General features: G+C 48.0%; 3 protein-coding genes across 3 annotated transcripts; 1 reads left to right on the top strand and 2 right to left on the bottom strand.

The window, feature by feature from the left end:
- Window positions 1–765: 765 nt before the first annotated feature.
- DPRX (divergent-paired related homeobox) lies at window positions 766–1405 on the top strand (the record flags this gene model as incomplete). Its single annotated transcript, XM_081216036.1, is given in 2 exon segments — window positions 766–927; window positions 931–1405. Coding segments are annotated over 2 exon segments (582 nt in total). The 3' UTR covers window positions 1351–1405.
- A 3442-nt stretch (window positions 1406–4847) lies between these two features.
- LOC308605756 (interferon lambda-3-like) lies at window positions 4848–8072 on the bottom strand (the record flags this gene model as incomplete). The annotated part of the gene is made up of 7 exons (XM_081216035.1): window positions 4848–5032; window positions 5122–5205; window positions 5314–5457; window positions 5732–5809; window positions 6086–6330; window positions 6904–6985; window positions 8010–8072. 7 exons carry the CDS (start codon window positions 8070–8072, stop codon window positions 4934–4936), a joined length of 795 nt encoding a protein of 264 aa, XP_081072161.1. The 3' UTR covers window positions 4848–4933.
- A 1803-nt stretch (window positions 8073–9875) lies between these two features.
- LOC308606343 (interferon lambda-4-like) lies at window positions 9876–11311 on the bottom strand (the record flags this gene model as incomplete). The annotated part of the gene is made up of 5 exons (XM_081217095.1): window positions 9876–9974; window positions 10102–10176; window positions 10408–10551; window positions 10645–10716; window positions 11144–11311. 5 exons carry the CDS (start codon window positions 11309–11311, stop codon window positions 9876–9878), a joined length of 558 nt encoding a protein of 185 aa, XP_081073221.1.
- Between the last annotated feature and the right edge of the window lie 6589 nt (window positions 11312–17900).

Raw genomic sequence — 17900 nt, 5'->3', positions numbered from 1 at the left:
GGTTCAGCCAATGGTGGCAGAGAAGCCACCTGTAAGTGCTCTGCTCAGCATGCCCAGCTGAACTCCCAGCCAACAGCTGCCCTGTGGGTGAGCCATCAACTGCCTCCAGCCCCGTCAAGCCTTCAGATCAATCAAATCTTAGCTGACATCCAACTGCAACCATGGGAGAGACCCCAAGTGAAAAATCACTCACCTGAGGGAGAACAGGAGGAGGAGAAAGGCACAACATGGACAGGTGAGAGGGTACTGTCTTACTTCCCCACAGACAGCAATTGCCAACTCTGAACAAAATATTTAAAAAAAAACAGGCCTTCCCTGGTGGCGCAGTGGTTGAGAGTCCGCCTGCCAATGCAGGGGATACGGGTTCGTGCCCCGGTCCGGGAGGATCCCACATGCTGTGGAGCGGCTGGGCCCGTGAACCTTGGCTGCTGAGACTGTGCGTCCGGAGCCTGTGCTCCGTAACGGGAGAGGCCACAACAGTGAGAGGCCCGCGTACCGCAAAAACAAAACAAAACAAAACAAAAACCCAACTATTTGAAGGCACTGGAGAGAAACCAGACACAGGCAGAAGATGGAGGGGATTCAGCCTTATAAGGAATGGAAGACACTGGGAATTCCCTGGTGGTCAAGTGGTTGGGACTGTGCCCTCTACTGCAGGGGGCACGGATTCGATCCCTGGCTGGGGAACTAAGATCCTGCGAGCTGAGCGGCATGGCCAAAAATAAAATAAAGAATGGATTTTTTCACTTATTACTAGACCACAGCATGGAAGCACATCTAGATTTCAGGGTGTCAGATCCAGACAACCTTTCAAAAGCAAAGTACCAGAAGCATCCAAAAAGGAAACGAACTATGTTCATGAAGAAACATTTGGCAGATTTGAACTTCCTTTTCAATAAAAACCCATACCCCACCCCTAGCCTTCAGTGAGAAATGGCCTCAGAAATGGACATACATCCAACAGTCCTGCAGGTTTGGTTCAAGAATCGTAGAGCGAAACTCAAGAAAGCCAAATACGAGGATTTTCAGTCAGAACAGCAAGAAGCTCAACAGCAATTATCCGAGGCAGGAGGAAAGATCAGCTCTTCCAAGGGAAATATGGATACACCTCCCAGGTCCCCTAATGGTACCTCCCCTGCATCTCTAGATTATATGGATCGTCCAATACCTTCCTTCCAACTCAGCAGGTGGCGCAATTTGAAGGCTGTCACAGACCATTCTCTTGGCCACAAAATGGTCCATTTTGGCTACTGCCAAGACCGTAATATATACTGCCTCTATCCCATTTTGGAATCCCAAGCTCTCTCCACAAGCTTCAATTCTAATTCTTTTGGCTCTTTTTTGCCATAAAGATCTTAGAGAAGCTAGACACAGAAAGTCATATATGATTTGTAATGATTCCCATACAAGGGAATACTTTTCAGCAGTGAAAGGAAAAAACAAGATATACACAACATGGATGCAGTTCAAGACCATTATGTTGAGTGAAAGAAAAAAGAACCCACACAACAGAGTACATAGTGTATAATTCTGTATAAGTCCCACTACATGAATTTGTAGAGCAGGCAGGAAAAACTAATATACAGCAGCCAGAAGCAGACTAGTGACTGTCTATGTCGTAGAAAGAACTGAGTTGAAAAAGGCACAGGATGATGTAGAGGTTTCATGTCTTTTTTGTTTTTGGCCACTCTGTATGGCTTGCAGGATCTTATTTCCCTGAACCTGGCCCACAGCTGTGAAAGCGCTGAGTCCTAACCACTAGACGGCGAGGGAATTCCTCTCACGTCTTAAAATGTCAGTTACCTAGGTGTAAAATTCATCAGAGCACTACATTATATACTTGAAAGTTGCAAGAGACTGGATCTTAAATGTTCTCCCCACAAAAAAGAAATGAGAATTATGTGATGGGATGGATGGAGGTGTTAGCTAATGCTATGGTGGTAATCATTTTGCCACATATAAGTGTATAAAATCAACATGTAGTATACCTTAAACTTATGTGAGGTTATGTGTCAATCATATCTCATTAAAGCTGAAGGAAAAAAACAAGAATGGAACACACTATGTGAGATCAAGTTCATATGGCTTTTCCTCTGAGGACGCACCTCCACTCACGTGGCAAGGGACAGCTTGAACTCAAGCAGGAAACCAGTCTTTTTTTTTTTTTTTTTTTGGTGGTACGTGGGCCTCTCACTGTTGTGGCCTCTCCCGTTGCAGAGCACAGGCTCTGGACGCGCAGGCTCAGCGGCCATGGCTCACAGGCCTGGCCGCTCTGCGGCGTGTGGGATCCTCCTGGACCGGGGCACAAACCCATGTCCCCTGCATCGGCAGGTGGACTCTCAACCACTGCACCACCAGGGAAGCCCAGAAAACCAGTCATTGACTTGAAATATCAGACCCTAGAGTTCAGGGCAGCAAGAGTAGTTGGAAACTGACAGGAGAAATCCTAATATGGAGGGAGCCCCAGACAAAGAGGACCTAAGTCCGTATATAAATTACCCTTGAATCTTTAATGTACTGAAATAAAAAGAAAGCTGTCAACACAGAATTCTATATCTACTGTAAATATCCTAGAAAATTGGCAAAATAAGATGGCTGCTCTCATTTCTGTCATTCAGCAAGAGTGGAGACAGGAAAGGAGGAGGGCATTGCCATTTCCTTTAAAGGACCAACTCATAAGGTGCTCAGATTGCTTTCACTCATTTGCATTGGCCAAAACATAGTGCCATAGGTGTAGGGAAAGCTGGAAAATGTTGTCTTTAGTAGAACACTCTTAAATCCACTAGGTAAAGGAAGAAGGGATAACAGATATAGGGACAGCTAGCTGGCATCTCTGTCATCCAGCTTTATAGACAATTATGTGGTTGTGTGATGGCTGGAGCTGTGGCAGCCATATGATGACCATGAGGGGAGACAGTACTGATACACTGAGGATGGAGGAGCAGCCAGATGGAAAAACCCTGGCTCTACTATGACATCATGCTCTCTAAACTGGCACAATTCAGTATAAATATTATGTGAGCCATGCATACCATTTAAAATTTTCAGTAACCATGCTTAAAAAGTTAAAAAATATATATGAAATTAATTTAAAATATACTTTATTTGACCCAGTATACCGAAAATATAATTTAAATATATAATCAATGTAAAATTATTAATGATTTTAAATCTTTTAAACAGTAAATAAAAATTCTGTATGTACACACATCTGTTTCCTAACTCTATCCACTGAGAGAGTGTAGAAGCAATGATATCCTTGTAGCAATCAGTTCACCCAGGTGTTGGTTTCTAAATACTGTTCTCCACTAAAAGGAACCAGAGCTCCTTGGGGAAATGACCAGAGTTACAGAGATGAGGCAGGAAAATTACAAAAGGAGCCTGGGAATCTGATACCAGAAAGCGAGGAGGTGCTCAACAAATGATGGGAACACATCAAAAGGACATGAGCCCTCTTGAAAAGGTTCCCATTGGCTTCATCTGGGACAACTTGAGCGTCATGATAAATGATAGTAAAGAACTACAATTATAAAATAATAACTCATGAGTCCATGTTGATATAAAGCCATTGGTAAATACATGAATCAGGAAGGGGAGGAAGGCTCTTCCTAAGAGTAGAATGTTGACTAAGAAATGTAGAAAGAATGATGACATTAGAGGCTCACTATTTGGTAATGGTCATAATAGTAACTGTAAGGCAAACTCCATCAATGGATGCTAAAATGAATGGGTCAGAGAATAGGAATTTACATGGTCTCAAACTCTCTCCACATCCTTATTAACTACAAAGAGAAAACTTTGGCAGACAACATCTGAAAAAAGAAAAATAAGAAAAATAAGAAGTCATTAAATTCTGGAGGATATTTTATACTTAGAGCACAGCTCGGCTTGTACTAGTTACCTTTCAAGTGCACAGTGGCTACATGTGATCTGGGAGCCATACTGGACAGCTCAGCTTAAATGGACCCTGCTGCTTGAGATTTCTCATCCTGTACAATAATAAATGTTCTCATTATTAAGGCACTTTGAGTTAATATTACTTTACTTATAACAGGATGCAATCTAATGACACCATTATACCGTCACATACATACCGTGGGAGGATGAATTATGGCCCCCAAAGATGCCAACCCGCAATCTCAGACCTATGAATATCCCCTGTTACATGCCAAAGGGACTTTGCAGATGTAATTAAGATTTATGGACTCTAAAAGAGAGAGATTGTCCTGGATTCCCTGAGTGGAGCCAGTCTAAACATACGAGTTCTTAAGAGCAAAGAACTTTCTCAGGCTGGAGGTAAAAGAGAAATGTGGCAGAAGGAGATATGAGAGGGATTCCAAGCATGAGAAGGATTTGACTCTGGGATGTAGGGTCAACGTGCAGGGACCAGAAGGAAGTTGCAAAGAGCTAAGGATGGGCCCTCACAGCCAGCAAGGAAAAAGGATCTCAGTCTGACAACCGCAAGGAACAGAATTCTGCCAACAACTTAAATGAGTTTGGGAGAGGATCCTGCACAGAGCCTCCGAAACAATCCAGCCAGCCACACTTTGATCAGCCTTGTGAGACCCACAGCAGGGAAATTAGCTGAGCCCACCCGGATTTCTGACCTGCAGAAATGTAAGATAATGAATCTGTGTTGTGTTGAGATGCTCAGTTTGTGAGAATTTGTTACAGCAGCAAAGAAAAACCAACACACACACACACACACACACATACACACAGTCCACACCACAAAGAGCATCTTTTCTTCATTGTTTATTTGTACAGTTTTTATAAAAAAGTAGAAAAATAAACATTTTATGGGGTCTGAGTTTGAGAAATCACACATATAAATATAAAAATAGTCATTAGGAGGCAATAAATTAAAAAAAGGGGTTTTGATGTATAAATAATATCGAAGATGCTGAGACAAGTTGCAGGTGGGTCTCTGGGGTCAGACACACTGGTCTCCACTGGCAACACATTTCAGGTCCTGGGTGAGGAGGCGGAAGAGGTTGAACACGACAGAGGCTTCAAGGCAGTCCCGGGACTCCTGGGGGGCAGAGGGGAATGGCTCAGTAGCTCCCACGTCTGGGCTCCCACCTGAGCCCAGCCATCGGTTTCCCCTCCCCGGTCACTCACCTTCTTCGGGGCCTCCTGGAGTCGGTGTAGCCAGTGCTGGAGGCGGCCCCGGGGCCTGGGGCCTGCTGTGGGCCGAGCTGGGACCTGTGGGCAGAGGAGGGTGGTGTTGAGGGTGTGAGGCAGGGCCTGGGACAGAGGGGGACGTACAGGTGGCCAGAGCCCAGACAAGGCCCGGGTGCCCCGAGTGCTCACACAGGCCTGGAGCTTGGAGTGGATGTGGTGCAGCGTGTGAAGGGGCTGGTCCAGGATGTGATCCAGGGATGAGTTAGCCGTGGCCTCCAGGACATTCAGTGTCAGGGCCAGCTCCGCCTCCAAGGCCACGGGGCGCTCCCACACCTGAGGAGGAGACAGAAGACAGGTGAGAGTTGCACGTGAGAGAGAACAGGCGAGGAGGCACAGGTGAGGGGGACAGAGGAAGGGACAGTGGAAGGTGAAAGTCGGGGTCAGGTGAGAGCCGATGTGGTTGGCTGAGGGGAAGGGGTCAGGGGCCGGGTGGGGGGGGGCAGGGAGAGAAGGACGTGAGGGAAGGAGGAGGTGAGGGGCCACCTGCAGAGCCGGAGCGGGGCGGGCAGGTGAGGGCAGGCGGGCCTGACTCTCCCGCCCTACTCACCTGCAGCTGCCTCAGGTCCCGGGTCCTGGGGAAGAGGCGGGAGCTGCAGTTCCAGTCCTTCTGCAAGAGCGACTCTTCCTAGAGAGCAAGGGCAAGGTCAGCCCCCAGGGGGAGGGGCAGAGGGAGGAGCCCAGGGAGGCTGGAGGAGGGCCAGCAACAGGAAGGGAGGTTAGCTTCCACAAGGACCGCAGAGGCACGTCCACCGCAGGAGGACAGGAGATCGCCCACCGCGGGGAGGGTGGAGGTCAGCCCAGTGTGGGGAGGGCAGGCCCACCTTCAGCCCAGGTAGCCCGGGAGCGCACAGAGGGAGGGGTGGAGGGTCGCCCACTGCAGGAGGGGTCGGGGGAGACTCACAAAGGCATCCTTGGCCGTCTTGAAGGCCTGCAGCTCTTGTGGGGACAGAGACTTGAACTGGGCCATGTGGCAGCCCCTTGCACCTGGGAGGGCCCCGAGGGGTGAGGACACGGGAACTGCTCCTGTCCTGCTCGGGGCCACGGTCATCAGCATCAGCACCAGCGTGCAGCCGGGGGCCACGTCTGTGTTAGGGAAGGACAGCAAGATGAGGGGAGGGAGGGCGTCAGGGGGTGAGGGCGGGGGCTCTGGGGAGTGAGGGTCCCGGACAAGGATGTAGGGGCTGACCCAGCTTCATTCCTGCGCTCTGGTCTCTGTCAGCAGATGGGAGATCAAGTGTCCTCTCTGAGGCCGCCGCCTGGGGTCTCTCGGTCTCGTCTGGCGTCTCTGACTTCAGCCTCCTGTTCTGGATCTCAGCTCCTTGCTCTGTCCTTGTCTCTGAACTTCCAGCTCCGTTTGAGGTGTGATTCCTGCCTGAGCTCCATGGCGCAGCTTTTAGCCTGTGCAGCTGGGCAATCCCAGCTGATGTAGGAAAAGTGAAAACACAGCTAGAGGCTGACACTAGCACCAGAGGAGGTGAGGGCTGGGAAAGCCCAGAGCAGGGCGGGGCCTGTGAGCCATGTGAGCCGCAGAGGGAAAAAGAAACTGACATCGATTCATGTCCCATTTCACCTCCGAGAAAGTGAGTAAGGAAGTCAAAATCAGGGCTGGGGCAGCTTCAGCCCCACACGGCGGGTCCCCTGCGCCGGTGCCCAGGCTGATCTAGGACTGGGGTGGGAGGGGACAGAGGCCCCAGTACAGGGAGTAGAGGGAAAAGGCACCTGTCGGAGGTGCTGCCCTGAAGAACCTGGAACTTCCAAGAGGGGGGCTGTTTAGGAGGTGGCAGAAGGTCCAGGGCTGCTGCTGCGGGTGGGAGAGAGAGTGAGAAAGGCAAAACCTCGTGAATTCAGAGAGGACACCAGCTGCTCCCCACCCTTCCCCACCTGGTACCCATAGAGACAGCATGGGGGAGGTTGGGAGCCTGCACCGACCTGCTCTCTGACTGTCAGGTGCAGAAGGACCCAGGAATAGGAGGATGTGCTATGAAATTGAGCTGTGACCAATACTTCAGGGAAATCAGGTGGGGTTGAGAAAAATGCCTTGAATCATTCACCAAGTACCTATTTGCCCTCCCACCCCCACTTTGGGTCAGACCCTGCTCAAGGTGCCAGGAAGAGAGCATTGAAAAAAGAAAAGGCACGAAACAATCCTTCATGGGGCTTTTTACTAGAGAGAGGTACCAGATAGTACCTCTCTGGGACACGGGGATTAGGCATGTGGTATGTATTAGGTTAGGTAAAGTCAGATCATGGAAAATGAAAGAAATGAAGCAGGGACGAGAGCAGAGTGCGAGAGGAAGTCTGTATTAAATAAGGTAATGAAATGACATTTGAGGGAAGACCTAAAGGAAGTGAGGGAGGGAGCTCTGTGGAGATCTGAGGGGGAGCCTTCCAGGAAAAGGGAACAGTCGGTGAAAAAGGAAAACAGAGACACCCCCTCCTTCTGTGAGACTGTATATGTCTCACCCTGTTCACAGAGGCTCTGCACAATGCGGTTTGTTTTCTTTGTTGTCGTTGTTGTTGTTTTTGGCCATGACGCTTGCAGGATCTCAGTTCCCCGACCAGGGATTGAACGGGGCGCTCAGCAGTGAAAGCGCAGCATCCTGACCACTCGAATGGCAGGGAATTCCCTCACAGTGTGCTACTGAAGACTCATGGTAGCACCAAGGACATCCTGTGCTTTGCCTACATTTCAAAGACGAGGAAACTGCAGGGACTCAAAGGGGTTAAGAGACTTGTCCAAGGTCATACAGCAAATAAGTGGTGAGGGCAGGATATTAACTGAGTTCTGTCTGACACCAGAGAGTAACCACTGCACTCAACAGCACCAGTGTAGCTACATCTCCTGACTTGGAGGTAATGGACGTCTCGAACAGAAGGTGTGGAGTCATTTTGACTATTACTCCCACCCCCTCTTTCCCTCATTCATAATTCTGGAGAGAGGGTGGACCAAAGTCCTCAGTTGGGAATGTCTTTGAGCTCTGATATGTAACGTTTTTTAGAAATTTTTTTTATTGGAGTATAATTGCTTTACAACGTTGTATTCGTTTCTGCTGTGCAATGAAGTGAATCAGCTATATGTATGCCTATATCCCCTCCATCCTGGACCTCCTTCCCACGCCCCCATCCCACCCATCTAGGTCGTCACAGAGCACCGGCCGAGCTGAGCTTCCTGTGCTTTATAGCATGTTCCCACTAGCTATCTATTTTACGCATGATAGTGTATATATGTCAGTCTTACCCTCCCACTTCATCCCACCCTCCCTTGCCCCCACTCTGTCCACATGTCCATTCTCTAGGTCCACGTCTCTATTCCTGCCCTGCAGATAGGTTCACCTGTAAGAGCAGGTGGACTTCCCTGGGGGTCCAGTGGGTAAGACTCTGTGCAGGGGACCCAGGTTCGATCCCTGGTAGGGGAACTAGATCCTGCCTGCATGCCGCAACTCAGACCCAGAGCAGCCAAAATAAATAAACATTTAAAAAAAAAATAAAAGCAACAGCAGGGATGTGCCCAAGTCACCTACCAGTGTTCTGGTCAGTTTCTATTAATTGCATCGGCTTTATATCAGGGGAGGACACATTGCAACAACTGTGAATCCTGAAAATTGACAAATTATCTCAAAATCCCTCAACAGCATACTGCTTCTCTTAGAACGGAAGTTCAGGGGAGTGGTTGGGAGCATGGGAACTGGAGCTAGACTCTGGGGCTCAAACCTGGCTCCGACCCTCTCTAGCTGTGTGACCTTGGGAAACAGGCTTTGCAGTTGGCCACGAAGATTGCCCATCCACAGACGCAGACAAATTTTCAAAGTACAATTGTTCTGCATTTATGTGTGTGGTTATTTAGTGGAGACCAATTATTAAGGCCATTCTGTGGCTTCAGCTGGAAGCTTCAGAAACATTATTTCAATGTATAGTACTCACTGCAAGGGAAGTGTAACAATGCCGTGGCATAAATGAGTAAACTGAGGCTCAGAGAGAAGGAATTTGCCCAGACACGCAACACTTAAGTGGCAGGGCAGAACTGAAACTCAGCTCACCTGATTTCCCTGTCTCAGCATTGTGTGCTGAACAGCCCCCCTCAAAATGACCACGGAATAAACAACCCGCAGAAATGCAAAAATATTTTATAATTGGCAATAAATTAACAACAGAAGACAGAACGGCAAATACACACAGGAACTTCATAAATACAAAACACACTTAAGGAACGGAATTCAAAAAACTACTTATCCAGAGGACAAGTAGTCCTTTGGCCTTATCACTACCCAGTCCCTCTGGGAATGAGGCCTCCCCAGCGGGGAGGTCCAAGAGTCACATATTCATGGAATCGCAAAGCGGGCACTGGAGGTTCAAAGCACGGGGTGGGACCTGTCATGAGACAGGGCTGTTCCTGTAACCACAGAAGTAGAAACTGGTCCATGGTACGTGGTGGTCAGCGACCAAGGCGGACACGGACTCCAGTCTTTTCCTGCCAGCCCGGGCCCTGGAAGATCTTAGGGCAACGCATCCCGCGGAAATATCGCTGCTTCCGGGGGAACTCGTTGTGGTCTTTGGGAAAAGGGCGCCTCTGGCACCAGCGCCGGCGGGTCCAGGCTGAGAGACCCGCCTGGTCCGAGGGCGCCACGGAGGAGGGCGGCGTCCGCAACCAGGCGCCCCCAGAGCTTCGGGTCCCAGGCGGAGCCGCGGCGGGATCACAGACAAGGACCCGAGTGCGCCACCAGCCGCAGGTCCCACGCGAGCAGGCGCAGGAGGTTGAAGATGACGGTGGCTTCGTGGCATCGAGGCGAGCCCTGCAGCCCGGGAAGGAGGCGGAGCGGGGCTGAGCCAGGGATCTCCTTCCCCGAGAGACCCCCCTCCAGACCCTCACGGCTCCAAGCCGGGCTCCCGTCTAGCCGCTTTCCCGCCTCCTCCACTCACAGCTGTGCGAGTTTGGGGACGCCTCCTGGGCCGCCGCATGGACTTCCTCCGGGAGCCTGGCCGGACCAGCTCGAGCTGGAGGGAGAACAGGAGGTTAATGAAGGCGGCGGGGAACCGACCCTCCCCTCCTCCTCCCCCTCCAGCCGCAGACCAAAGCCCGGATTTGGGGACATCGAGAGGACGTGAATCGTGTCTGCGCCCGTTTCTGGCCTCATGGGACAGATTCGCAGTCGGGGGGCCTGGCCTTGAGACCAGGGGCGCAGAGCGAGCCGGGAGGGGTGCGGGTCCAGGGCGCGGCGCACTCACGCAGGCCGCCACGTCCCGCTCCGCGGCCGCCAGCAGCTCCAGGGTCGGTAAGACGCCGGGGAACAGCTCGGGGCTCGGCAGGCTGCTCAGCACGTCTTGGGCGTCGGCGAGGCCGCGGGCCACCTGGCGGAGCAGCGCACGGGACTGCGGGGACCCGGCGGGAGTTAGACGGGGCCGCGCGCCAGCACGCGCTCCCCCACCCCCACCCCCACCCCGCCCGCCGGCCTCGGGCCTCACGGAAGGCCGCGGAGGGTCCCTCCTCCGGCGGAACGAGCAGTTGCGCGGCCTCCAGCTCAGCGTCTCTTCTTCCTGCGGGGCAAGGGCTGGGGTGACGCGGAGTCTCCTGGCAAGGGCCCCTGAAGCGCTGGGACGTCGGAGATTCCTGGACGTGGCTCGGGACTGGCCCGGACGGTTGTGCTTATCGTGTCCCGAACCAGGCAGCGCTCCGATGGCTGAGCGGGGCTGAAAGGCACCCGCGCTCGCCATGCGGAGCCTGCGCCCCGATGTGGAGCCGAGTCCGCCTGGAGGGGGCGCCCCTCTGTGACCCGCACCAAGGCCGTGCATGAGCTGACCACCGGGGCCTCCGGGAAGATGTCGTGGTCACAATTCCGGACCCTGAAATCTGAGATGTGCCTGCTGGACGCTAGGACTTGAGGGCCCCTCGGGACAAAGACTGGTGTCTCCGAGCCCGGCGGGCCCGGGGTCCAGGGGGCGGGGGCGTCTGAGCATCACTCACATAGTGGTCCCTCAGTGCCTTGATGGCCAGCAGCGCCCGGGGGTCCAGGGAGCGGTAGTGTGAGAGGAGGCGGCGCGGAGGCTCCACCACTTCGGGGTCCGCCGCCACGCCCACCGTCACCAAGACCCACAGCCCCACGGCCACCGCAGCTGCGCCACTCGGCCCCATCTCTGCTCCTGCGGGACGCGACGGACGTCAGCGAGCTCAAAGAGAAGGCCCCGAGTCCAAGCCCCTGCCTGTGGTTAGACTTGCAGAGGGACTGATGCTCAGAGTGTGGGCTGTGGACACACGCAGGGGAAGAGACAGGATGGGCCCCCTCCCACCCTCAGCCTCTCTCCTCTCACTCCTCACCTACAATGTGTCTCTGGTGCCTGGTGCTGCAGCAGGGCCTGCCTTCCACTGTCCTCTGGGTGGTGTCCAGAGTGGTGTCCACCTGGGACAGCGGTGCCTGCACCCTCCATGGTGGCTTTTAAGTGCCCAGCTTAGAATGGTGAGCAACTGGGCTTCCCCGTGCAGGGTAAGCTTTCCCAACGTCATTGCTGGCCATTGATTAGCCCAGAGGGTTGCAGGCAGGGGTTTGAGGACTTTACCCACCTGTGGGCCAGTGCCAGTGGTGTCTCTGCTCAACCCTCTCTCCTGAGCCAATTGCTACGTTTTGTTTTCTGCACCTTTTGTCTTTTCTGTGTGTTGGTCTTTCTTTTGCGCTCTAGGAATGAACTCAAAACACACCTTTTCCTTTGGCTGGAAGCTGCAAGCTTGGCAGAGATACCCGTACAAGTGCCTGCTGTCAGGAGTTCATACTCGGGTTTCTTTCTTTCTTTCTTTTTAAAGATTTTTTTTGATATGGACCATTTTTGAAAAAGTCTTTATTGAATTTGTTACAATATTGCTTCTGTTTTAAGTTTTGGCTTTTAGGGCCAGGAGGCTTGTCAGATCGTAGCTCCCCAACCAGGGACTGAACCCACACCCTCTGCATTGGAAGGTAAAGTCCTAACCCCTGGACTGCCAGGGAAGTCCCCATACTAGGGTTTCTAATGCTTGCTCTTCAGTCACTCTCTTGTCATTATATCCTTTCTCTCCCTGTCTTTTTTTCCCTCTTTCTCTGCACAAATATCCTTCCCTTCTGTTTTCTCAGCTTCTTTCCTCATCTGGGACTTAGACAAACTCTCTCTGGCTTCCTTAGTCTGTTATTAAATGATATGTATTCCGGGCTTCCCTGGTAGTGCAGTGGTTGAGAGTCCGCCTGCCGATGCAGGGGACACGGGTTCGTGCCCCGGTCTGGGAAGATCCCACATCTAGCGGAGCGGCTTGGCCCATGAGTCATGGCCGTTGAGCCTGCGTGTCCGGAGCCTGTGCTCCGCAACGGGAGAGGCCACAACAGTGAGAAGCCCACATACCGCAAAAAAAAAAAAAAAAAAAAAAAAAAATGATATGTATTCCTTTACCCATTATAAAACCATTCTCTGTTTGCTGTTGAAAATTGGAATTGCAAACATGTTTTTCTCAACCACTGTTAATAATAATTATAGTTGATACATACTGAGCACTTCCTGTATGCTTGGCTCCACTTTAAGCTCTTCTCATGTATTTACTGCTTTATTCTCCCCAGCAAGTCTGTGAGGTAGGTCCTCTCACTGGCTGATGCTTTAGAAGATGAGGAAACTGAGGTACCGAGGCTGTGTGTCTGTCCAAGCTCACACAGCTTGTAGATGTGATCCCAGGCTGTCTGGGTTATTACTGGTGATGCTCTGCCACTTCTCACCTATATAGACAGATCTATTCATGTGCAGAATAGTTAAGGTATGTTTTGGGCGAGTAAAGCAAAGTTTCCTACATGAGACCACCTTTAATTAATTGTAAAGTTTATTAATAAATATTGATAATTACAGGCAAGTAATGGCTGTTTTTCCCATGTATGTCTTCCTCAGCATTAATATGAAAAAATTATTTTGTCTTTCAGTGTATATTTTCCTTATTGAAAGGCATAGAGCTTTTAAAAAACATCAAAGTGGTTGAAACAGAAGTCCTCTGAAAAAAACATGAGAGAAATTCTACTGAAACACTAGACAAGATCAGCCAATGTGTCCATGCGCAAACTTTCCAGGCTTCCATTCCTTCTCCCCAAGTCATCCCAGCATCCCCCCCATTTCAGCTGGAGATCCAAATGGTTTGGGGAAGGTGACTTGACCCCCCATCTCTGGGTTGGCATATGTGACTTGGCTGCAGCCATTTACCTCAGTTAGCCTCCCTGGCTACAGTGATTGCATTTAGGGGTGGGCATATGACCTAAGCCAATGTAATCAGAATGAATCTCAATGCTGGACATCTTATCTCCAGATAGTTTTGTGTATCAAGTTTGTTCCTTTTTATTGCTAAATGGTATTCCGTGGTATGAATGTACTACAGTTTTGGGTTTTCTTAAACAGTTACCTGTTAAAGAACATCTGGGTTGTTTTCTGGCTGTTATAAATAAAGCTGCTATAAACAATCATGTGCAAGATATTGTATGAATGTAAGTCTTCATTTCTCTGGGAAAATGCCCAGGAATGCAATTGCTAGGTCATATAGTAGTTGCATGTTTAGTTTTTTAAAAAAAACTACAAACCCTATTTTCCAGAGGGGCTGTACCATTTTGCATTTACACCAGCAATAAGCGATCAGTTTCTCCATATCCTCGTTAGCATTTTATTTATTTATTTGTTTGTTTTTAGGCATTCGGATGGCTGTATAATGATATCTCGTGGTGGTTTTAATGTGCATCTCTTTGTTGGCTAATAACATTGAACATCTTTTCATGGACTTATTTCCCATCTTTCACTCTTTAGTGAAATGTCTCTTCATGTCTTTCACCCATTCCCAAACGGATTGTTTAATTTTTGTACTGTTGGTTTTTGAGAGTTCTTTATCTATTCTAGATACTAGTCCTTCATCAGATAGGTGGTTTGCAAGTATTCTCTCCCAGTCTTTAGCTCGTTTTTCTATCTTCTTAACGTGGTCTTTTACATCGCAAAAGTTTTGGATCAAATTCAGTTGATCGATTTTCCCTTTATGGATTAAGCCCTTGGTGTCAAGTCTAAGAACCGTTTGCCTTGCTCTAGATCCTGAAGATGTTCTTCATAACTTTTTCAAAAAGTTTTATAGCTTTATATTTTACATTTAAGTCCACGATCCATATTGAGTTAATTTTTATTTTAGTGTGAAGTTTAGGTCAAGGTTCATTTTTTGGCCTATGGAAGTCCAGTTACTCCAGCACTATTTTTTGAAAAGGCTATTTTTCTCCACTGAATTGCTTTAGTATGTATGAGTATTTCTAAATGCAAGGAGTGTCACACCATGTATATTATTCAGCAATTTACTTTTTTCACTGTATGATATGTCTTGAAGATTTTTCCATGTCAGTGCCTATAGATCCGTTTCATTCTATTTAACTGCTGCAGGTCTAGCTTAACCTGGAGTTCATGGACAATAGGATTCAGGGGAGGGTGAACTTGCATGGGAAAAAGCTGCATCTCCATCTTCACTGACCTCAAACTGAAATTTAGCATTTCTTTCCATTATGAATGTAAGCAACAAACCACAATAATATTAGCAGAACCTGTGACTTTGTCACTAAAAGAAGCCACAGATATTTCCTAACACATTACAGATGTGGCACATATCTTTTTTTTTTAATTTATTTATTTTTAAAATTTTTGGCTGCCTTAGGTCTCCGTTGCTGCGCATGGGCTTTCTATAGTTGCGGTTCGCGGGGCCTACTCTTCTTTGCGGTTCGCGGGCTTCTCATTGGGTGGCTTCTCTTGTTGCAGAGCACAAGCTTTAGGCACGTGGGCTTCAGTAGTTGTGGCACTCGGCCTCAGTAGTTGTGGCTCACAGGCTCTAGAGCGCAGGCTCCGTAGTTGTGGCGCACGGGCTTAGTTGCTCCGCGGCATGTGGGATCTTCCCGGACCAGAGCTCAAACTCGTGTCCCCTGCACTGGCAGGTGGATTCTTAACCACTGCGCCACCAGGGAAGTCCTGTGGCACATATCTTGAAAAATCATTTACTCCCTCAACAGTATAGTAGTTATTAAACCTACTGCTATGTCTTGTACTTAGTTCATTAATAAAGAGACATATGTATTACTTATCACAAAGTTACTTTAATATTTTGGTAACTGTGTTTCAAAATAATCGGTTTTCTTAATAGACCTGTGTATTTAACTTTATTTTAAAACACATTTATGAACCAATAAGTGGTTATAGCAAGGTTGCAGGATACAAGATTAATATGAAAAAGTACACTGCTTTCTTGTATAACATCAGTGAACAGTTTGTAGTTGAAATTTAAAATTCCATTTACATCAGCACCCCCAAAAATGAAATATTTAAGTACAAATTCAACAAAATATAAATAAAATCTGTGTGAGGAAAACTATAAAACTTTGATGAAAGAAATAAAAGTACATCAAAAAATGGAAATATTCTATGAATATGGATAGGAAGACTCAATATTGTCAAGATGTTGGTTCTTCCCAACTTAATCTATAGATTCAATGCAATCCAATCAAAATCCCAGCAAGTTAATTTGTGGATATTGACAAAGTGAAAGTTTATATAGAGATTCAAAAGACCCAGAGTAACTTTCACAGTATTAAAAGAGAAGAACAAAGTTGGAGGACTGACACTCTCTCACATCAAGACTTACTATAAAGCTACAGTAATGAAGACAGTGTGATATTAGTAGAAGGATAGACAAATCAATGGAACAGAATAGAGAGCCCAGGAATAGATCCACACAAATATAGTCAACTGATCTTTGAGAAAAGAGCAAACGCAATTCAATGAAGAAAGAATAGACTTCCAACAAATGGTATTGAAACAACTGGACATTCACATGTGAATAAATAAAAAAATAAACAAACCAAGCTAGATGCAGACCTTGAACATTTCACAAAAATTAACTTAAAATGTATCATAGACCTACACGTAAAGTGCAGAATTATAAAACTCCTAGAATATAGTTTAGGAGAAAATCTAGGGAACCATGGTGATGATTTTTTATATACACTGAAAGCACGATCCATGGAAGAAAAAAAATTGATGAATTGGAAACATTTTAAACTTCAGCCCTATGAAAGACACAATTAAAAGAATGAAAAAATTACTCCCTTTCTCTCCCGCAGTCTTGAGATCCATGATTTTAACAAAAGACTGGAAAGAATATCAATGCCCACCAATAGGGGATTGGTTATTCAATAATCCTGTTACAATGGAAGCCTTACCAGTGGTATATGCAGGATGTCTTCCATTTGCCCCTCCAAGTTCACTCTTCCCACTTCTCCACCCTCCTCTGGGCCCCAGGAAGCTGGCCTTTGGCTTCTGTTGGGTGCAGCCAATGGGGAGCCTAGCAGTAGGGCCAGAGAGTGGGGAAGGAGAGCAAAGTCAGAGTATTTATTCCCCAGGCTTCCTCCCTGCAGGGGCATCATGACTTCTCTGTCCCTCCCCCTGTGTACATGACTCCCTCCTTCCCAGGTAAGGTAACCACTCCCTCCCTTCTCTCATTCCTTCAGGCCTAGGGATGACAGACCCTCACCCGGCTGGGCCCCAAGGCCTTGCATTACTCCTCCTCTGTTCTCTTCACCATCCAATCCCTTTGTAAACACCCTTGATATTAAACCACCACAAATTATCCTACATTGATTAGGCCATCTGTTTCCTGCAGGGGACCTCACTGATACAGTATAATTAAAGATGTGGGGGAATGCAAATGAGAGGTAATGGTAAGACACACAAAGCAGGCTACCAAACTGTATACAGACTCGTTCCAATTTAGGAGAAGTTGCTCAAAGAAAGAGAAAAAAAAAAAAAAGAGGAGAACTAGCAACTAACTGCTAAAAAGATTACCTCCAGGAAGTGGGATTAAAGACTTTCTTTAGCTAAGTTGTATTTTTTTCTTAATATTTATCTATTTATTTTGTTGCACCGGGTCTTAGTTGCAGCAGGCTCCTTAGTTGCTCCTTAGTTGCGGCATGCATGTGGGATCTAGTTCACTGACCAGGGATCGAACCCAGGCCCCTGCATTGGGAACATAGAGTCTTAGCCACTGTGCCACCAGGGAAGTCCCAATGGTATTTTTTTAGTGACTGAATCTTTATAACAAATGTGTTACTTCAATAATCAGAAAACATATGTACAAATAAATATATGTAACATTTCTACTCATTGGAAAAATTGTTCCAGAGCTGGGGTGACGGAAGACAGTTGGGTGGTGAAATTATAGGTGGGGTTGTTTTCCTCTCTTATGCATGTCTCTGTTTTTCCAGCTTTATCCAATGACCTTGGCTTGCTAATTTTATCAGGAAAAGTAATAGATTTTATTTTTAAAGCAAAACAAAGAGACTGATTGAGACACATGGAGACAGAGAGACACTGGCCTGAATGTTTGCTAGAAAAAGGAATGATAGACAGATGGAGTTATCGACAGAGACAAAAACAGGACCAGAGAGACAGAGACAAAAGAGGAGGCAAACAGAGAGAGAAGAAAGAGAAACAGAATGAAATGAGGACAGAAATGGAGAGAGAGAAGGAGGCACTGAATCAGATATTTAGGGGTAGTTGTGGCTTGGAGATCAAGCTTTGGAGCTGGATTGAGTGTAGGTTCAAATTCTGCCTCAATTACTGACTGGTGTCTTGGAAAAGTTCCTTCACTTTACTGTGCCTCGGTTATCCCATCTATAAATTGGACGTGGAACAATTCTTGCACTGTCATTTTTTGAGCA

This window comes from Mesoplodon bidens (assembly GCF_964165515.1).
Source record: "Mesoplodon bidens genome assembly, chromosome: 18".
Lineage (NCBI taxonomy): Eukaryota > Metazoa > Chordata > Mammalia > Artiodactyla > Ziphiidae > Mesoplodon > Mesoplodon bidens.
This window is presented reverse-complemented; position numbering and strand designations above follow the sequence as displayed.